This window comes from Pipistrellus kuhlii, unplaced genomic scaffold (assembly GCF_014108245.1).
Source record: "Pipistrellus kuhlii isolate mPipKuh1 unplaced genomic scaffold, mPipKuh1.p scaffold_m20_p_1, whole genome shotgun sequence".
In the NCBI taxonomy this organism is placed as follows: Eukaryota; Metazoa; Chordata; class Mammalia; order Chiroptera; family Vespertilionidae; genus Pipistrellus; species Pipistrellus kuhlii.
In genome coordinates, this window is record NW_023425404.1 from 189,501,952 (window position 1) to 189,516,433 (window position 14,482).

The 14,482-nt window shown below is 42.7% G+C and overlaps 1 protein-coding gene across 4 annotated transcripts in view; it reads right to left on the minus strand.

Annotated features, from left to right (window-relative positions):
• Window positions 1–3,290: 3,290 nt before the first annotated feature.
• Window positions 3,291–14,482, minus strand: part of SLIT2 (slit guidance ligand 2) — a 328,161-nt gene continuing 316,969 nt past the window's right edge. For all 4 annotated transcript variants that reach the window (XM_045573714.1, XM_045573712.1, XM_036419682.2 and 1 more), the window contains 4 exons: window positions 12,196–12,350; window positions 6,682–6,973; window positions 6,272–6,483; window positions 3,291–4,998 (listed from right to left, as the gene is read on the minus strand). In XM_045573714.1, the coding sequence (XP_045429670.1) occupies window positions 4,757–4,998; window positions 6,272–6,483; window positions 6,682–6,973; window positions 12,196–12,350 (901 nt within the window). In that variant the 3' untranslated portion in view covers window positions 3,291–4,756. The remainder of the gene's footprint in view (window positions 4,999–6,271; window positions 6,484–6,681; window positions 6,974–12,195; window positions 12,351–14,482) is intronic.

A 14,482-nucleotide genomic window follows, 5' to 3' on the forward strand; every position in this document is an offset into this window, starting at 1 on the left:
TTCAGTGCAAACAGATGTTCAAAAGAAAAATGTGGACTCTATGGAGTGAGTGTATAAAGGCAGAAAGTAGCCACTGTATTCCACACATGAAATAAACATATGCCTCACTCTGGCCAGACTTACTTCTTTTGTTTTCTGGACCACATGAGAGTTCTTTAGCAACTCAGGCCTGCACACAGGCTGCTTTCTCTTTCTCTGCATGGACCCCACCCTTGACCCCCACATTTACTTCCATCAGCCTCCATCCTAGATCCACTTTATTCTTTATGATTCAGCTTAAAAGTCACCTCTCCACAGAGGCAGTCCCTGACCTCTCAATTCATATTATGTAATACTATGTTCTATAATGTAATCCCATTGAGGGCCCTTGCCACAATCTGAAAATAATATCAGTATGGTCATTTGTATAAAATCTATTACCTACTCTAATCTCTACTCCAACTGCATAGAGTGCTTGCTCTAAAATGACAGAAGAGCACTGGCCAGTATAGTTCAGTGATTAGAGCATCAGCTTGTGCACCCAAGGGACTTGGGTTCGATTCCAGGTCAAGAGCAGGTACCTTCATTGCAGTTTCACTCCCCACCCACGGTTGGGGTACATGTGGGAGGCAACCAGTCAATGTGTCTCTCTCACATCAATGTTTTTTCCACCTCCTCTTCCTCCCTTCCTTCCTTATACTTCCTCTGAAGAGCAATGGCAACATATCCTCAGGAGAGGATTAACAAAAAAATTAAAATGGCAGAAGAGGTCTACTTTATCTGACACTATATGTCAAAGTTTACCATAGTTTCTTGCATATGATCAAAGATAGAAAATAAAAATGTGTTTTTAAATGAAATTTGAGGACACAGACATGATTCAGATGAAAATAGCTTATGTAATTTACATACTTTATGTAAAGATTCATGTATTTATAGTTAAACATTTTCACAAACATTCATTTTGAAATAATGGTCTCACTACGAGGCAGATGATATCATAAGGCTTAAAACCTTTAAGTCCTGAATCAATTTCAAATATTTTCAACCCTTTCTTCAGAAAGAATTGCTAACTAAACAAGAATAAATAAAAAAAAAAAAAGAAAGAAAAGAAAAAGAAAAGAAAGAAAGAAAGAAAGAAAGAAAGAAAGAAAGAAAGAAAGAAAGAAAGAAAAAAGAGAAATGCTCAGAGCAATTTTAAAATCAGGGTTAGTCTATTCTTGCTTAGAAATAATTTCAGGAAATCTGAAAAGATTGAAATAGTTATTTAATAAACATATCTTAAACTGAACACGTCAAATATCTATGGCATTTCCTAATGGTGCCTCATTAGTGTGAGAATTTAAAACTAAACACATTAAAGATGTTTAATCACTCTATCTTTGCAAATTACAAATGTACATTATTTCGAGTAGTAGCTTTGATTCTGAAATGTGCAAAATGATTTTTAATGATTACAGTCTGTTGGTAATTCTATAGAATAGTTAATTTCCTTCTTAAAGTAATCTTATGGTCAAGGCTTTAAAAGTGAGGAGCCTTTTAATAACATAAACAATTGCCCTTAATTTGTCTCATTTGCTGGGAATTATTTGGCTATTGGATTTTCTCAAAGAAGGGCTCATGTGGAGAATGTAGTGTCATCATGGGGCAAACAATCCTCTAGGAAACTTGAATACTCAGCCTAGATCTTAGGCTAGCAGAATTCTATTTTGTACTTTTATAAGCATGAAAGAGGAAAGAATACAGTTTGGAAACTACTAAGACTTCTCTTGTTTTTCCTTTAAAAAAACAAAAACAGCCAAAACCGGTTTGGCTCAGTGGTAGAGCAAAGGTCTGCAGACTGAAAGGTCCCAGGTTCAATTCTGGTCAAGGGCACGTACACTGGTTGCGGGCACATCCCCAGTGGGGGGTGTGCAGGAGGCAGCTGGTCGATGTTTCTCTCTCATTGATGTTTCTGGCTCTCTATGTCTCTCCTTTCCTCTCTGTAGAAAATCAATAAAATATATTAAAACAAAAACAGAAACAAAAATGAAAACAAAACAAGCGTCTCTAATCTAGATCACTTAAATCCATGGTCAGCAAGTGCGGTTCTCAAGACACAGGCGGCTCTTTGGCCCCTTGAGTGTGGCTCTTCCACAAAATACCATGGCCTGGGCAAGTCTATTTTGAAGAAATGGCATTAGAAGAAGTTTAAGTTTTAAAAATTTGGCTCTCAAAAGAAATTTCAATCGTTGTACTGTTGATATTTGGCTCTGTTGACTAATGAGTTTGCCAACCATTGATTTAAGTCAACATGATCAAGAGAGAGAAAAATTGAGCTTTGGAAATGAGGCTCAAAGGGTTAAAAGAATCGTAGTGGAGGGTTGTAGTTACTGAGCTGCTGCCTGCATCTCTTGAACCCGGACACAGGATTGCAGCTTCTCTGTTCTAGCTGTTTATGCCTGTGTAAAGTAGGGAGCATGACAGCCCCATACGTAGGTTTGCAGTGAGCGTTGAATGAGGTATCCTAGAGAAGTCCTTGGCATAGTGCCTGGCATATAAAGAACAGTAGCTATATATCCATAAACACAAACCTAAGCCATATCATTATCCCATATGTTCTTTGCTTAATGAATGAACCACAACTCTTGGGGGGCGGGGGGAAAGAAGCAACTGATGGAAATTAAAAAGAAAGTCTTACTTTCACTATGTATTTTTATCATTAAAATGTAGACATTTAAAACAAGATTGAATACATATTTAAACAATTTGTGTCTGTGAGATACTGTGTGTGTGTGTGTGTGTGTGACAGAGAGAGGGGGGGGGGGAGAGAGAGAGAGAGAGAGAGAGAGAGAGAGAGAGAGAGAGAGAGAGAGAGATATCATGGTATTTTTACAGGAAAAAGAAGAAAGCATCTTAGGATGATGCTATTTCCCTGTTCTGGATGGGACCTCGCCATTACTAGCTCCTTCTGAGAGTTCTCTGGAGGAAAGGGAGTCCTAGCCTTTCATTGTTTTCCATCTGGTTCTAATTGAGGAAAAAAAGATAAAAAATACCATTTGTGCTTTCCTTAGATTACATCTTGTACTGTTTGGGGAAGAAATGAATGGAATAGGCACTTCTGCTAGCATAGAATGTGTCCTTCTACTCATCTCTGCCATGTGGTCATTCCCAAGTCCCCAGAGTTAACTCTATGAGAATTGCAAGCCAACTCCTGACAAGAGAAAGTACAGGTTCTCTTCTCTGTTCTTTCTGAATTGCTATGACTAAGGATTCTTCAGGCCAGGACTCTAAACATTGTGCAGTTTCTAAGAAATTCACCAAGCTGTTAATGCAGTAAATATCTGTTTAATTTACAAACATCAGTAGTGTCACTGATATTAGTCCGGAGAAAGACAGAGCACACTGAATCACACACGTACATCTTTTGTCTTTGTAAAAAGAGCTTTTGGAAAGAAACATCTGCATCTTCACAGGGTACCCTGGGACTCTGAGGAGGGAAGAGCACAATCCACTATAAATCACTCTCAATTCTACATTATAATTTAGCAGCAGACATGTTAACATGGGAGCATGAGGGTAATAAAAGGAGCTTTATTGTTTTTTTTTGGGGGGGAAATCACAGTTCTTGTCATTACAGTCTTTTCTTTTACCACTCCACCCTCCAAAAGGGCCCAGAAAGTCAAGGACGTATTTATTTGTAACAGACCTACTTTCTAGTGTCATTTGCTACACACCATCTCTGTCCTGTGAGGACAGGTTGCAGCGGCCACTCTCTGTACAAGGACTGTCTCCCCCATAGACTTGACAAGGCTCTGCGGGTGTCCTGAGTGAGGCCAGTAGGTCGGGGACACCAGTGGTCAGATGTCCCAGTAAACAAACAGACCCACACATCTTTATCCCCAGATATCACCCTATGTTAGTACTATTGCCAAAAACATCCTGATTTTTTTTAAGTTTGAAAAATGTACAAAAATATCAGGACAATTATAAATTAATATATATTAAAGCATCAAGAAACAGCAAAAGGAGGGCCTACCGTGTTACGTACAATGTACTTGGATACAATAAATATTTCTCAGGAGAACAGAATACTGTATAGGGCTGTTTAGAACTCATAGAGATGCAAAAAAAATCATATTATTCCTAATTTATTTATCAATAATCTATTGGTTCTTTATCATCTCCTTTATCGTTTATATTACAAAAAAAGAAATTAATACTGGAAAACGGTCGATAAACACTCTTGTGTGCTTCTTGTGCTAACATGCCGACCTGTATAGAAAGACGATGACATTTTAGCGCCCCCATCCTGTCTCTCACAAATGGGACCCAGGTCTCCCGGAGATTCTCTATGTTGCACAAAATAGTTCTCATCCATCTGTCGTCCTATCTGTGAATCCTGGGCTCCACCTTGCATCCTCACTCACACATGTGCTTGGTCCCCATGGGCCGCAGCGACTCGGAGGAGGGCCCAGGGGCCTGTGCTCTGGGCAAGTTCAAGTTCAGGCTCGCGGTCGGTTGGCTCCCTGGGTATGTGCTTGGTCCCCATCGCTGTTCCCATGCCTCCGGATCACCTCCCTTCCCACTCCTCTGGGGTCGGGGAAGCTGTGGTTCACGCATTTCTATTTATTTTTCTTCCAAATGCAGGGGGGGAAAAAAGTCTTTATTCTCATCATAAAAATAAGCCTGTTCTGTATATTACAATATATTTCAACTCAGGAAGCATTGGCGAGTCCAGCGTGGCCAAGCAGGAGACAGCAGCTGCGAGACGGCAGCCCCCGGGGGAGGCGATTAGTTAGGAGGCGCACCTGCTGCAGCCGCACTTGACCACCTTCTCCACCTCCTCCACGAAGGACGAGCCGTCCGTGCACTCGAAGGCGTATTTCCGCCGCTTGCTCCGCAGGGGCCCGCAGCACTGGCCGCCCGCGCACCCTCCTCTGCACTCCAGCCGGGACACCTTCTTGGTTGTTTGGCAGGCGGCATAGCCCTGCTGCTTCTGGTAATAGTCTCGGATCCGCTCCCCCTGGCAGGAGACTTCTAGGGAAGAACACAGAGCACACAAGCTGTGAGTCCCTCAGAGGGAGTGCGGATCCGCCCCGGAGCCAGCAGGGGGCGCCTCTCCTTCCTGTCCCTTCCTGCTACTGTCAGTTATACTTCCAGGGCATAGAGGGACTGCTGGCATGGCCTGCTGTTCTTGGGGCCTTTATTTTCTTTTTTAAAAAAAAATATATTTTTATTGATTTTTACAGAGAGGAAGGAGAGGGATAGAGAGAAACATCGATGAGAGAGAAATATAGATCAGCTGCCTCTTGCACACCCCCCACTGGGGATGTGCCTGCAACCAAGGTACATGCCCTTGACCGGAATCGAACCTGGGACCCTTCAGTCTTCAGGCCTACACTCTATTCATTGAGCCAAACCGGCTTTGGTGGATACTGTCCATGTGAGCTGCAACTACTATGACCACGGGACTGACAAGAAAACTGGGCCCCTAGCCCTTTTCATTTATGGCAATAATGCGCCTCTTCTGTTTTTACATTCCCACCAGGTGGATCTGTTTACCGCAGGGAGATGTTTCCGAGAGTATGCTGCGGTTTAATTTATTAGACCTGGGGCTCCATATTATTTAGCCTGTGACTGGATACAAAGAACATTCCACGAGCTTCATAAATTACCCTGGTAGGAATGGGTTCAAAAAGAGCCATCTGCTCAGAGCTTCCCTGGGCACATTCACCTTGCCTGGCCCTCTGATACACTCAGAGGATCCCAGCCAGCTGGAGGCCAGGGCAAGCTGGTCTCACAGGCACAAGGGAGGAGAGGGGTGGACCAGCACCTCAGCCCCGCCCCATCCCTTGCACCTGCAGGATGTGCTGGGACAAACCATTTAAATTCTAATTGTCAGAGGTGATTTTATCCTCACGCTACAGCCTCTTTATGAGCTCCCTCTTTGTGCAAGGAGACAAACTGGTAATACACTTTGGTGAGAACATCGGAGAAAGGTGAGAAAGGAGTACAGTTAGGTGTGCTTTCACATAAGGCAGAAGGGAGGGTTTTCACAGCAGATCAGCTTGGGAGCAGACAGCAGAAGGCAGGTACGATCTTGATGCCCAAGATTAGGACAGCTCCCACCTGCTGCCCTCATGACTCTGGGAAATCAACCAGCAGCAGCATCTACAAGTCCTGCAAAATCCAGGCCTTCCTCCTCTCACTCCCCCCTCTCAGTCACTCCCATGGTCTCCCTTTCTCTCTTTTCAGAGACAAGGCCCTTTTGCTTCCCTAAGACGCGGAGGTGCCCAGCTGGTTGGTTTACCTCGGTCACAGCTGTCCCCGGTGTATCCGCTGCTGCATTCGCAGTAGGGCTGCCCCAGGCCGGACAGCCTGCACCTCCCGTGCTTACACTTGATGGCCTGGCAGGGGTTGAACAGGTCCTCCTCTTCATCACACAGCACACCCCCGTGGCCCTCCAGGCACTTACAGCTGTAGGAGAAGGCATTGATGGGCAGGCAGGTGCCATGCACGCATCTGCAGAGAGGAACGCAGGAATGACGATGCATTAGCAGAGAGGAGGAGGGTGGAGGAAGATGGAAGAAATGTGGAGACAGTTTAAGGGGCTGACTCCCGCCCTCCCTCCCCTTTTCCCCTTCCTCTTTCCTTCCCTTTCCTAGGGTTCGCTTTGAGGATTGCCATCTGCATGTTTCATGACAAGTAGCCTGAACTTACTTATTTCCAAGACATGGGTCATTGGTCCTCTGGTCACAGAGGGGCCCGGTCCATCCTTCCTCACACTCGCAGGTGAAGCCAGACTGGCTGCTGGCCTGGCACGTGCCGTGGGTGCACACCTGCTTGTGGCACGGCTCGCAGCCGGGCAGGATGCCGGTGTGCATGGGCACCTTGCGGAAGTCCTGCAGCTCGCTGTTGATGTAGAGGTTGCGGATGCAGCCATGGAAGCTGGTGCCATTCTGCCCGGGGGCCTGGCGCAGGGCGGCAGCCACGTTGTTTTTCCCGGGCATGCCTGGGGAAGGACAGCGAGTCAGAGGTCAGGCTCTTTGGGGACTCCTCAGCCATTTACCACCAGATGCTCTTAGTGCTTCCTGTAGGGGGGGGGGGGCAGCCTGTGGGACACAGTCTATAGGAGAAACTGACGGCATGAGCATCGGTCCTGTGGTCTCAACCTGGATGCACTTTGGAACCCCAAAGGGTCTTAGGAGAAATACTGTTGCTTGGGACCTCAGCCCAGACCTCCTTGATCCTATTTTCTGGGCAGGGTGGGGAGGAAGAAGAGATGTGTGTTTCTTTCTTTCTTTTTTTAATGTATTTTTATTGATTTCAGAAAGGAAGAGAGACGAAGAGAGATAGCAGTATCAACAATGAGAGAGAATCACTGATCAGCTGCCTCCTGCATGCCCCACACTGGGGATGGAGCCTGCAACCGGGGCATGTACCTTGACTGGGAATTGTATCATGACCTTCTGGTTCATAGTTTACCACTCAACCACTGAGCCATACTAGCCGGGCGAGACATGTGTTCTCTGCTTCTCTTTTTTAGAAAATACAATTTTAGTGTACAACTAGAAAAAAGACCTAGTTCACTGATGGTCAATCTTCAATTTTTAATATTTGTTTCAAACCAAACCTGACCCAAAGGCATACATATATAAAACCTAAAAGCTAAGCTACTGTTCCCAAAAGGCAGGATTGGGGAAGGGAAGGGGGGAGTGCTCCCTCCCCTCTCCACACTCACCCTTTCTACCTGGACACACCCCCCAGGAAGCCTAGAGTTCCACAAGGCAAGGTTAGTAATCTCTGACTAATCCTGCTTCTTAAAGACGAAAGACTCAGAACCTAAGGGTCTACTCACTGCCACCCAGCAGGACTGAGTTAGAGTCAGGCTGATGAGATGAACCTCTGCAATCTCTCTTCACTGTTTAGTCCATCAGATTCAGAGGGTAAGAGCTGGCGGTTCACAGTGGCTGTGACCCTGGTCCAGCTAAATGCTAAGCCAGCAACTAATCCAGGTCCCCATTCAGAACATCCGGAGCACAGCCCTGGATGCCAGTGCCTCAGACACTCGCCATGCTTCCTGTCAGGACAGCACCTCATTCACATCATTGTTTTTCTTGCTAATTGAGAGTGAAACCATTCTATTCCAAGACATTGGAAACACAGAAGAAAATTCCTCCACACACAGAATTAGCAATCTTTGTATATATTCATTCCACTAGTGACGGTCATGGAGTAACCCACATTTGGCAACACAGAGGAATCTTTCCACGGCCTAAGCCAGACCCTGAAATAGCTCCTGGATGAGATCCTACAGGAGGCAACCGTCCAGGTTGTGGTGGTAGAAGGGGAGGACAGTGGAGGCCTGCAGAGCAGCTGACTTCCCCCTGGCTGTTCATGTCCTCCTTATGCCTGGACTCTGAGCTTCTGGCTGGGGGATTCAAGGGGAGAAAGCCCTGGCTCTCACTTCCTAGGGGATTCAACGGTGACAAAGACCAAGAGCCTGAGTACTCCCTGGGCCCTGCCTCATGGCATCATCATCTTCCCCTTTCAAAGGAGCCAGAGTCAGAAGCCTAGTGCACAGCATCATAGGGTAGAGGTATAAGTGTTTATTGGTGGTTCTGTATGCACTTGGTCTGGTCTAGGCTTGGTTTTCTCATCTCTAACATGGATGGACTAAAACAGTTGTTTCCAAGCTGGTCATACATAACCACAAGAAGCACATGCCCGGAAGGCAGCTCCCCAACCCTCTTCTCTCCCCTCCCTGAGATTCTGACTCAGCAGGAAGGTGTGTCATGCAGGAATTTAAATGTTAACCTGCAACTCAGGTGATTCCGATGCAAGTGGTTTCCCATCACACATTGATGGGTACTGAATTATGTACTTGGCTTTGAAGTTTCATGAGTTCAGGCTTTTAGTCTAGGTCCATCTGGCCTTGGAGACTGGGCTACAGTGTAGAGCCAGGTTAGAAGGATGAAGCCTACCATTTCCAGGAGAGTACCATGACAGGAAATTCCTTGCTATAGGGTAAGTTCTAATTTGCTCTTATCTGTCCATCACATATGTGTGGATTTCAATGTCCATATGTGCATGTGTCAAGGTTAAATACTGACTGGTGATGTTCCTCAGCAGGGACAATTAGGAAGTGCATTCCTTTGATTCCCAAAGCTAACAACTGTAAAAAGTCCAGCTTTGATCACAGTAAATTGTAAATGCTGATCCATCACATAGATCTTTACTTTCAATAGGACATCATACAATGAAGAAGTATTCGGAGTCAACGTTTCGCAGAGCTGCCACAGTTCTGACTAGGGAACTAGATCTTAATTGATAAAAAGAAGTAGATCCCTATGTTGTTGTTCCTTTTAGCCTTTCTTCCATGCCATGGGCTGTAACTGCAGTTCAATTAATCTATCAATCAACTGATAACTTAGTAGATGGTTTAGCTTTAATAATCTCTATGTGTTTTAAAATAACAAAATAGGGATCAAGTATCAAAGCTGACTTCCTCTGTGGCATCAGGAGATGATGACACATCCAGGGTCTTTATGTGCAGGTCTTAACTATTGTTTTTAATCCCATCAGGCAATGCTACATGTTCTGATTGGGTTAATATACAGAAAAGTGTCAAGATTAGACTGTTTTGTATTGAGAAAGGTCTATATCCTGGGCAACTAATGACCTAAGGGAAAGGAAGGGTGCCTCCCTCTCTTTTTTTTTAATTAAAAAAATATATTTTATTGATTTTTTTACAGAGGAAGGGAGAGGGATAGAGAGCTAGGAACATTGATGAGAGAGAAACATCGACCAGCTGCCTCCTGCACACCCCCTACTGGGGATGTGCTGGCAACCAATGTACATGCCCTTAACTGGAATTGAACCTGGGACCTCTCAGTCCGCAGACTGATGCTCTATCCACTGAGCCAAACCAGTTTTGGCATGCCTCCCTCTTTTGATAGAGAATATTCCTGAAAAGGGCCCAAGGCATGGTGTCATCATTGAGGTGTGTCTCTTACTTTCAAACTGGGAGAGAGAGGACAGCTTGTTTACCTGGCTCTCCTTGGCTAACCTCAGGTCCTCCTGCCTTTGCCAACAGCATTCAGGGTTGTGGTCCTACCATTGCCTTGTATTTCTTTAATCTGAATTACCCTTGCACTCAAGTTGGAAGGAAATGAGTCTACTCTGTTCTCTGGCAGTGAAGTGGGGATGGAAGTGGTCCCCCTTAGACCTGAATGGACTGCCAGGCCCTCTACCCTCAGAAGGATTACCAGTTTTAGTTAGGAATTTAAAACTTTTTGTTTTCCTTTATTGAAAAATGTTTTGACCCAAGCATTCTGATTCTGTAATTCTCCCCAGAATTCCACCATATCCTAAAGGGGTTTAAAAACATTGAATGAAATGGTTGGTAATGAATGCATAATGATATCAAGTGAAGAACAAATCCAGAAATGAACAAAAAGCTGCACATGCAGACTGCTTCCCTTTTCACTCTATGCTAGTAACTGACTGGCAATGCAGGTGGCTTGGGGTCAGACAGACCTGGACTTGAATGAGGCGTCTATCATTTCATAGCTTTGTGAACTTGAACAATATTTAGGAAGTCCCTGGAACTGTCTCTTTGGGACTGTAAAGCAAAGAAAAAGCATACCTACTTCCTAAAGTCTCTGAAGAATAAGACTGTCAAAGAAGCATTGCATTGGGCACATAGCATGTGCTTAGCAAATATAATTTCTCTCACATCTCAGGTGCCTCTGTGACTTGCCTTGTCCATCCCAAGGCAATAGCTGTTAACTTAGTCCAGGCCAAAGGGAAGGCTCTGTCTTTTAATGAATCTCATAGTTGTGATTGTCATGAAGCAACTACATCAGTCAACTTGCTGCACAGACTTAGCAGGGGAGGCATTTGGTTACTTGAAGATTTGTCTGCCTTCCCAATGCCTGTGGGCACAGAAGAGATTCTTTTTCAACTCTATATCCCTGGCAAATGTAATAACCCAGCCTTCAGCACATGGGAGATGCTCAATAAATATTTACAGAATGAACCAAAGACTTTTGACTTTCTATCTAAGTGGTAAGATTTCCTATCGCAGAAATTATTAAAAATAAAAGTGTTCTGGACATTTGGGACAATTCCAAGCAAAGTTGTCCGGGAAGGGTTTGAAGGGTTGAGGACATTGGGCAGCAGCCAACAGTTACTACTATTTTGAAGGCAAACGCTGTGAAATTACCTGTCCCGGTGAAGAAATCAGTTATTAATACACTGGCCTGTTGAAAAGCTTTAGCTTATTTATCTGTGAAGTATGTTAATTTTATCAATCTGCCTCACTCAATCCAATGTGATTTCATCCAGTTCCACATCACATGCTTTGCCTGAAATGTGAAACTCTATGTCTTCAGTTTATGTTGGCTCCTCCAGACAGAGGCAAGAGTGGAAGCTCTCTCTTTTGTGGATCCTCTCCTCTGAGCTCCTTCTGAATTTTGCAGATATTTCCTTTCTCACCTATATACTCATCTGACTTCTTCTTGCTTAAAATAAAGTCTAGAGTCTTTATCACTCCAAGCCCAAATCATCTACCCTGCCAACCCTATCTCTTGTTCATCCACATTAAGGTCACAGCTAAACAAAAAATACTTTCTATTATCCCAATGCAATTTGTACATTTAACTCATTAATTTATTCATTTGTTCATTCACTCACTCACTCACTCACTCACTCATTCATTCATTCATTCATTTATTCAATTTCATTAGTAATTATCCTGTCATCTACATGAGTTAGCCACTGGTGGCCCAGACATTCCAGCATGGTAGTATGTTCACCTCCTCCAGGGAACTGGGGTGAGGTCATGTGTCTTTGGTTCCATTCTGTAAATACACAAACCTGTTCTGTGATTTTTTTCATTGTCTGATTTGATTTCTCACCACTTCCTTTGTCCATAGACCACATTAAATAATAAGATTAATTTCTAAAATATGTAACTCACCTAGCATGTGATAGACACACAAAAATATCAATGTTCTTCTCCACCCCAATGACCCATTTAGTTAAAACCAGAGCTGGGATTATGAATGGTCCCTTAACATCTTATTTGGGCTCTTCCTTTTCTATTCTTGTTGTCTTTCAGGGATGGATCAGCACTGGTCAATGGCCATGGGACCAGGCACCAGCAACTTCAGAATCAGGCTTGGATGACAATCACACATCAAAATCCACTGGATTTGGAAGAGTGCTTACCTCCTACATAGAGTGGGGAGTCAAAATTCAGAGCGGACTGCTTTGACAAGTTGGTGATGATTTTGGGGCTCCCTCCATCCACGGAGAGGGAGAGACTCTGGTCCAGGGCAAGTAGCTCCACAATGTGAAAGTTTCCATCATTGATCGTCTCCACGCTGCAAACAAACGGACAAAAATGAAACTTAGACGGTGCTTCCATGTTCTTCATATCAAAGAAAATAAGTTACAATACAAATCCAATAAGCACTTCTTGGGAGAGCATACTCCTGTCTAACACAAATAAAGATAAAAATCATTGGTTGATTTAAAAATAAAATATATGTTCAAGATGAAAAAATTTCTATTCCTAGGAAAGACAGAAGCTTGTTCTTCCATTGGGAGAAGTGAAAATGAGTACATTTTATCTGTATCGAGTCATTTTCTTCTAATATATAGAAATTAAAAAGACACTTAATTTATTTGCTTTAAAATGCCACAAAAGTTCCATTTACAAGACAAGAAACCTACTCCTGTGTCAAATATCTCCTTCATATACTAATGTTAGGATATAATTGTCTCTTCTCTCTTCAATCTGCACATAAAACATTAGAATCAAACATACATCAAATACAGGAAGAACCAAGGTGGTAAACTTTTTAAAAAATGTTTATATTGACCTTTAGAGAGAGAGGAAGTAAGAGGGATAGAGAGTAGAAACATCAATGATGAGAATCATTGATCAGCTGCCTTCTCCTGCACACCCTCTACTGGGGATCAAGCCCACAACCTGGGCACGCGCCCTAAACAGGAATTGAACCAGTGACTTCTTGGTTCATGGATCAGTGCTCAACCACTGACCCACACTGACTGGGCTGCACTTTTTAAAATGTGTTCATTGATAATATACAATATATACTCTAGGTTTCTTTGCAGAAGGTCACCCATTAAATGATACTCCTGGGAAGAAATCTACGTTCAGTGGAGAAGAGGGAATGCATATTAAACAGAAAGCATAACATAGTTGTATCTAGGAGTCTAGTGCTGACAGTGGTTCTTCAGTTTCTCTTCCAGAACTTTGTAGGGCTGGATCCAGCAATTATTCGAAAAAGTTTGAGGGGGGTTTATGAAAAGTCACAAAATGGTTAAAAACAGAAGTCAATGAAACATGAGGATTGGGAATAGGATGAAATGGGTGCGATCAGTATGTAGGTGCTGTGTGGCTGTGAAGTGGGGCTGTAAATTTTACAGGAGTGCTACAGTAGCAAAGATAAGAACAGGACCCATGAAGAAAACAGGATCAAGAGTCAGGGCATGCTGGGAAGATACTTACTATTCAGTATAGATGCAAAATAGGGTATAATGCAAATTGGGCCCAAAAGTAAATAGTGAATATTATAGAACTCATATAATAGTGTTTTGACTGGAAAGACTTTTTTTTTAAAAGCTCAAAAGTGGAAATATCAGAGCAAATGTTAGAGAGATTGTGAGTAACGAATACTCTATACACAAGGTGTTTCCTGAAATTCTCAGGAGCTGATATTTAGATTTGCTAACAGGTCAAGCCTGGGAAATAACAGAAAAATGTATTGACATTTCTGCTCAATGGTTCTCACCACAGAAGTCTAATCTTTTCCTTTTTTTCCTGCATAAAATAGATTTTGTGATTTGACAACAATAGAAAGCATTCTGCAGAACTGCGAAAAACCTGAAGTTCTCTATTTTAAGTGGTGAAAGGAGCCCCTGTGTGCAGGGATCTTTGATAACCTGTCTCAAATGTCATCTTTTAAAAATGGTAGATATAACAATCAATATGTTTGCCTTCTACACATTTGATTATTCCTCTAAAATCAACATTTAAAAACGCTATACAAGGACATTGTTTTCTAAATAAATTTTTATTGCAACTGTTATTGGTCTCAATTATGACTGTTTTCTAAGGGGATATGATGTATATAAATATCAACTAGTTCTTCAGCAAACAGATTTTGATGTCAGGTAAACCTGGATTTAAATCTAGGTCTTAAATTTATTATTATTATTTACTTTGGATAAGTTACTTAATTTCCAATAAATTTCATCTTTCTCTTCAGTAAATGTTAGTAAATATTTATCCCTCTTATAATTTATGGAAGGTTTATAGAGAATGATTTTTTAATGCAGAGCAAAGCATCCAGCATATGGAAAGTTAAATGTTAGATATTAGTATCATATCATTATATAAATAAAGCCATGCTATATCAGAGATTTCAGAAAGAAACTAGTCCGATTTCATTTTAAATAATAATTGTAAGATTAAAAGTCTGGTAAA